The sequence below is a fragment of the Notamacropus eugenii genome, chromosome 1 (genome assembly GCF_028372415.1).
Source record: "Notamacropus eugenii isolate mMacEug1 chromosome 1, mMacEug1.pri_v2, whole genome shotgun sequence".
NCBI lineage: Eukaryota > Metazoa > Chordata > Mammalia > Diprotodontia > Macropodidae > Notamacropus > Notamacropus eugenii.
The window spans coordinates 680,422,255-680,430,122 of NC_092872.1; the positions used below are offsets into that span (position 1 = coordinate 680,422,255).

General features: G+C 35.3%; 1 protein-coding gene across 1 annotated transcript; it reads right to left on the bottom strand.

Moving 5' to 3' along the window:
• Positions 1-4,329: 4,329 nt before the first annotated feature.
• LOC140519761 (putative olfactory receptor 1F12P) lies at positions 4,330-5,250 on the bottom strand. The gene has a single exon (XM_072633127.1). It carries the CDS (start codon positions 5,248-5,250, stop codon positions 4,330-4,332), a length of 921 nt encoding a protein of 306 aa, XP_072489228.1.
• Positions 5,251-7,868: the final 2,618 nt, after the last annotated feature.

Below are 7,868 nucleotides of genomic sequence, written 5' to 3' on the forward strand. Positions count from 1 at the left end.
ATGGGATGAATTCTCCCAAAAAAATGGAAGCAGATATCAGGATGAATTCAATACCATAATCCAACAATATGTTGCTTACATGAAACACTTTTGAAACAGGGAGATACACACAGGGTAAAAGTAAAAGGTTGGAGCAGAATATATTATTCTTCAACTGATGTAAAAAAACCAGAGGTAGCAATCCTAATCTCAGACAAACCAAAACCAGAAATAGATCTAATCAAAAGAACTATGGAAGGAAACTATATCCTGAGAAAAGGCACCATAGACAATGAAGGAATGTCACTACTAAACAAATACGGACTAAGTGATATAGCATCCAAATTCTTACAGGACAACTTAAGGGAGTTACAGGAAGAAATAGACAACAAAACCATAGTAGTGAGGGACCTCAATCTTTCCCTCTATGAACTTGATAAATATAACCTCAAAATAAATAAGAATGAAGTGAAGGAGGTGAATAGAACTGTGGATAAGGTAGATATGATAGATCGCTGGAGAAAGCTGAATGGGGTTAGAAAGGAATATACTTTTTTCTCAGTGCTACATGGCAGATATAAAAAAATTGACCATGTACTAGGGTATAAAAACCTCACAATCCAGTGCAGAAAGGCAGAGATAGTCAATACATCCTTCTCAGATCATAATGCAATGAAAATTATAGGTAATAAAAGGCCATGAAAAGATAGACCAAAAATTAATTGAAAACTAAATAATCTAACCTCAGAGAATGAGTGGGTTAGACAAGAAATCATGCAAGCAATTAATAACTTCATTCAAGAGAATGACAATAATGATTCAAGCTACCAAAACTTATGGGATGTTCCTTAAAACTTCCCTAATTTTTATGGGAAGTTTTATATCATTGAATGCCTACATGAATAAAATAGAGAAAGAGGGGATCAATGAATTAGGCATGTAATTGAAAAAGCTAGAAAAAGAAGAAACTGAAAATCCCCAAGTAAATACCATATTAGAAATACTGAAAACCAAAGGAGAGATTAATAAAATTGAAACTGAAAAAACTATTGAAATAATAAACAAAACTAAGAGTTGGTTTTATTTAAAAAATGATAAAATTGATAAACTGTTGGTCAATTTTGTTTAAAAAAAAGGAAAAGAAGAAAACCAAATTACTAATATAAAAATGAAATGGGTGAATTCACCTCCAAAGACAAGGAAATTCAAATAATAATTAGAAATTACTTTGCCCTACTGTATGCCCATAAATTTGACAATCTAAGTGAGATGGAAGAAAATTTTTAAAAAAATATAATTTGCCCAGATGGACAGAAGAGGAAGTTGAATACTTAAATAATCTCATCTCAGAAAAAGAAATTAAATGAGTCATCAATGAACTCCCTAGGAAAAAAAAAAACTCTCCAGGACCAGGTGAATGTACAAGTGAATTTTCTCAAACATTTAAAGAACAGTTAATTTCAATACTATTTAGACTATTTGGGAAAACTGGTGAAGAAGTAGTGCTACCAAATAATTTTTTATGTTACAAATATGGTTCTGATACCTAAACTAGGAAGAACCAAAACAGAGACAGAACATTACAGACAAATTTCTCTAATGAATGTAGATGCAAAATTTTTAAATAAGGTATGAGCCACAAGAATACACTAATTTATCATGAGAATGCTACATTATGATCAGGTGGGATTTATACCAGCAATGCAGGATTGGTTCAGTATTAAGAAAACTACCAGCATTATTGATCATATCAACAACAAAGCTAATAGGAATCATATGATTATTTCAATAGATGCAAAAAGAGCTCTACAAAATACCACACCCATTCCTATTGAAAACACTGGAGAGCATAGGAATAAATGGAACTTTCAATAAAATAATAGGCAATATCTACCTAAAACCATTAGCAAAGAGATTTCACAATGGAGGGGTAGAGGAGGGAGGTGAGAGGGAATAGGTGAGTCTTTCATTAGATTTGGTTTAAGGAGGGAATAATACACATTCAATTAGGTATGGAAATCTATTTTACCCTGCAGGAAGACAGGGGGAAGGGGATAGGAGAGGGAGGATAACAGAAGAGATGGCAGATTGGGGGAAGAGCTAATCAAAACCCAACACTATTAGGAGGGGTCAGGTCCAGGGAGAGAATGGAATAAATTGAGGGCAGGACAGGATAGAGGGAAATGTGATTAGTCTTTTAAAACTTGACTGTTATTGAAGTGTTTTTCATGACTACACATGTATGACCTATATGGAATTGCTTGCTTTTGCAATGATGGTAGGTGGGGAGGGAGGGAAGGAGAGAATGTGAATCTCAAAGCTTTATAAATGAATGTTAAAAACTGTTTTTATGTGCAACTGGGAAATAAGATGTACAGATAATGGGATATATCAATCTTTCTTGCCCTACAGGAAAGTAAGAAAAAAAAGGAGGGTGATATAAGGGAGGGTATATTGGGGGAAATGGTGGTTGGGGTGCACTCTGTTCAGGGGTGGAGTGAGGAGAGATGTGGGAAAAAATTTGGAATTCAAAATCTTGTGGAAGTGAATGTTGAAAACTGAAAATAAATGAACTTTATATATAAAAAAGTAAATGACTTCATTCGCAGACTTCATTTTGTGAAGTATTATGTTCAAAACATTCTATTCTTTTCATCCTTTTCAGATTATGATGTATTAAAAATTACATGCAATAAAGGGTCATGGAAAGATAGACTAAAAATTAATTGGAAAGTAAATAATCTAATCCTGGAGAGTTAGTGAGTCAAATAACAAATCAGAGAAACCATCAATAACTTTGCCCAAGAGAATGGGACAACAACGAGACAACAAAACTTATGAGATGTGAAGAAATGGTTCTTATATTGAATTTTATATCTCTAAATGCATACATGTATAAAATAGAGAAAGAAGAGATCAGTGAATTGGGCATGCAGCTAAAAAAGCTAGAAAAATAATAATTTAAAAATGACCAATTAAATATAAAATTAGAAATTCTGGAAACCAAAGGAGAGATTAATAAAATTGAAATTAAGAAAAGTTTTGAACTAATAAATAACATTAAGAGCTGGTTACATAAAAACAATATAAAACATAAACCTTTGCTTAATTTGATTTAAAAAATAACCAATACAAATTACCAATATCAAAAATGAAAAGTGTGCATCGAACACCAGTGAAGAGGAAATCAATACAATGATTAGGAGCTATTTTGCCCAAATTCATGTCAGTAAATTTGACAATCTTAGTGAAATGGATGAATATATACAAAAATATAAATTTTCCAGATTAACAGAAGAAGAAATGAAATAATTAAAAAGTCCCATTCCACGAAAAGAAATTGAACATCAAATGAGTTCCCCAAAAATAAAAATCTCCAGGACCAGGTGGATTTGCTAGTGAAGTCTATCAAATATTAAAAGAAAAACTAATTTCAATACTATTAAACTATTTGGGAAAATAGGTGAAGAAGGAGTTATACCAAAATCTTTTTGCAATACAAACATGGTGCTGATATCTAACTCAGGAAGAACCAAAACACAGAAAGAAAATTATAGACTAATTTCTTTATTAATATAAATGGATTATTTTTCAATAAAATAAAGGAATAGAGAAGATGGGATTAATTAAAGAGTTCATGTCTCTAATTTTTCTTTATTTGACACTCTTTAGGAACCCTCTATTTAGTTCTGCAAGGATGGTCTGAAAACAGTTTATGTTGCAGGAAGATGCCCAATCCAGGAAGATGTATATATGTTGTTGTTTTACTACTGAGAGACAAAATAGGAGAGAAAATTGGGAGGGAACCATGTACTCAGACTCTAAATATCAAGCATGTCTCAATTTGCATTTCAGGATAAAGATGCTTAATGGATCAAAGAAAAGTGTTGGTCTTATTAGAAAGCTTGGTACTAGGTCAGACTCTGGCATGAGCCTTCCTGCTTCTAGAAGGGTCATATAGTCCATTGCTATAGAAGATCACTTCAGGCTGAGGTAGAAGAAAATACAAAGATGCGATGACTTTCCTGTAGAGCTGGAGAGAAAATAACTGAAGCCAAGAAGGGGATAAAATTCAAAGTTAGCAAGAGGCACTCAATATCGAAGGATCTTTGAGGAAGAATATCAGAAACAATTATAGTCCTAGATATTGATTCTCACTCTATCCCCAAGTCTGACATATAATTGCTTTCATTGCATTAAAAATGCCTGAACTGAGTAGGTGCACATATATGTGTAAGTTTAGTGTTTTCTGAGCACTGAGGAAAGGAATAGATGAGAGAAAAAACAAGTAAAGGCTAACTGCAGTAGGGATAGACTCTACCCATTTGTTTATCTGGATCTTAACTAACCCTAACTTCCCATAAATACCTTTGCCAGGGCTGCTTTGATTTCTCGGTTCTGCAGACTATAGATGTAGGGGTTTAGCGTTGGAGCTACCACAGAGAACATAACTATGGCCACAAGATCTTGGTATTCCTCTGTACCTTCAGCTTCTCCTGGAGGCTGAAGGTAGACGCTCACCACAGTACTGTAGAAAAGTATAACTACAGTTAGATGGGATCCACAAGTGGAAAATGCCTTGCTGAAACGTCCAGGGGCTCGAACCTGAAAAACAGCAGCTCCAATGAAGGCATAAGAAGCCATAATGCAAACGGCAGGCACAATGATTATAATGCCACCCTCAGTTGTAACAGTCATGTAATTGAGAGAAGTGTCAGAGCAGGCAAGATGTAGCAAAGGATGGATATCACAGAAGAAGTATGGGAGAGCATGATTGCTGCAAAAGGTAAGGCGAGCAAGGAGGGCTGTGTGGAGCACAGAATTCAGGGCTGCACCGACCAACACAGTTCCCAGCAGCACCATACAACGTGGCAAGGTCACAACAGTGATATAGTGCAATGGTTTGCATATGGCTACATATCTGTCCCATGCCATGACAGCTAACACATAGCTGTCCACATTGCCTGCCATCAGGAAAAAGAAGACTTGGGACAGGCAGCCTGCATAGCTGATGATCTGGTCCCCTGTCAGCAGTGCATAGAGGAGCCTGGGCAGTGTAGCAGAGGTGAAGCAAAGATCTGCTAGGGACAGGGCGACCAGAAGCACATACATGGGTGTGTGCAGGCATGGATCTGAGCCAACAGCAACAAGGATCAGCAGGTTCCCTAGAAGGGCTGCCAGGTACAGAGTCAGGAACAGTGGGAACAGCAGTTCTTGGTGACTGGAGAAGGCCAGGAGGAGGAAGTCATTGGTGGTGGTCTGATTTTCCATGTTAATGGTGCTGCTAAGTTTTAGCCTGGATTGGGGAGAAGAAGAAATTGTTTAAGAGTCTCACAACTAATCTACCTGCAAGACCAAATATTTAACCTTATTATGGGTTTTTTAAGCATGTTTCATAGTCTGAAGAGGTTTCAAAGATTTCTTATTAAAAGCACAAATTACAAAATCTTATTTACTATATTGATCAGAATTTAGATAACACTTTCCTTCATAATCTGACTTAGAAAAGATGTTTTATTTATTAATGGTGCTTTTTATTGAATGCCAACATAATGTTTTACACTTCATTTCAGTCATGCATCATTACACACTTACTTCACAGATGTTTTTCTTTCTTTTTCTGATGGTTTCTGGTGATTGGTAGAGAAAGTGATTTTGACAACTTCATGCCATTCTACCTCCCTGAAGTCCAATTTGTGCTCAAGTCAAAAGATATCACCCATACCATTTCACTATTTTATTATTTTAAAATTTAGAGACATCTCCATCTCAAAAGTTCACATATTGTTCTGATCAGCCACATTCAGACTATAAGTTGACTCTGAAATCATGATGGTCTTTTGGTCCTCCTGGAGTACAAAGTAAAACAAAGTGCATAAGATGAGTATTCAAGGAGAACCAATCCATCAGTTAATATAAGCTCCTTAAGAGCTTCAATTCGCATTTCATATTGCTAACATATTTTCCTCTACATTGGGATTTTCCTGTTTTCCCCTGCTCCAAACCTGTTCATGACTCCCTACTTAGAGACTTAAGATGCCTTTAGCATTTAATCCCTTCTACATTCTGATTTCAAAATTTAAAACATTTTCTCCCCAAATTAGAGTACTCATAGGAGCTTGCATATACCTGAACTCTTCCAGCCCTGTACCTCTGTTCATACAATTCTTTTTCCCTAAAATATCATTCCATTGCTGTTAAATTCCTATTCATCATTTACAATGAGGAGCAAAAGCCCATTTAAAAAAACCTTCCTCAATCCTTTGATAATTAATAAAATTATATAATTTGGACATCTTAATCTTCAGGGATTACAATTATTTGTACATACACCACTTGATTTAAAACATTACTATGATGTCTTATTGTTGTGCAAAGGTTATGCTGGAAGAATTAAAATGCTGACAGGTTATGTCAAGTTCAAAAGGCTTCAAGTAGAGGTCCTAGGTATATTTCTCTTTTCTGAGTACTAGAGCCCTTCTGGTGAAGGCTGGATTCTAGAAAGGTGGACTAAGATTCTAAAGAATTTGGGACTTGTATCTCTTACCAATGACAGAAGAGAGGAAAATTAATCCCAGACCAGCACTGCATGTTTGGTAGGAGTAGGGGTCTTAGGTTTCCAGGAGTTCTAGATGGGGACTGAAGGGAGGAGGTGATACAAGACAGTAGTATCTGGTGACTCCCTCAGACTCACTCATCCAAGGGAGACCATGAAAGGTGACAATGAAAGGAACAAGTAGAAAGATATAAGACTTTATTTGTTACCATAGGTACTTCCACTGGCAGCAAGAATACTAAGGGGAAAAAAGAAACTGAGGAACTGAAAACTGGTACTCTTCACTCCCCTGCCCCTGCCATATTATACAGGGGTTCAGCAGGCATCCAGTCCTAATCATATCTTTTTAGCCTGTTAAAAACTGCATCTGACTAATCTCATTTCTCATAATCTCCTGTGGTTGACCTTTCCCTTATATTACTTTGAGTTCTTTCATTCAGGACATTTCTGACTGCAGGTCTGGTATCCCAACTTCACTATTAAAGAGTTTTGTTTTGTTTTTTCTCTTATTAGGGACATTGTCATGGGGAGCATGCAAAACTATAATCCTAAGGGCAGAATTACTATGAAACTAAGTCTTGGGCCTTATTTATTACAACTAAGATTATATGAGGATCAGACTAGCTAAAATTTGTGAGAGTCTTAGAACAACAGTCAAAGAGTGGGTAAGTTTTCAGTTTAGCGTCTCCCAAAGACTGTGTACCAAATGACAGCATCATGACTGCTTTTGTTATAAGTAGTATTCATATTGACAAAATAAAAAATATTTGACCCATTTTAGTTGCCAAATATGCTAGGTCCCTCTATTAGGCAAAACACTTTATATCATTTCCATTATTTTTATAACACTTTGTAACATCAAATGGTCACAAATCCAATAAATAATTCTTGGAAGAAATTCAAAAGAATTAAAAAATTGAACAAGGGAGATCACAGAAAAATTAGGAGGAAAATTAAAACCATCCAAGAAAATTATGAAAGAAAGTTAACAAACTTGAAAAAAGAGATCCAATATCTTAAGAAAGAAAAGAATTCCTTGAAAACTAGAGTTAGGCAAGTGGAATTCAGTGATGTTATATGACCCCCACGATATAACAAAACTAGAAAAAATAGAAGAGAATTCAAAAGATCTCATTACAAAAAACAATTGGTATGGAGAAAAGATCAAGGAGATACAATGTAAGAACTGCCACACAACCTGAAAGTTATGACCGAAAAAAGTATTTGGATACAATACTCCAAGAAATTGTTAAGGAAAATCGCCAATAGAAAAAAAAAATCTACCCTTCACCACCTGAAAGAGATCTTAGAAGAAATACTTTAGGAATGTCAT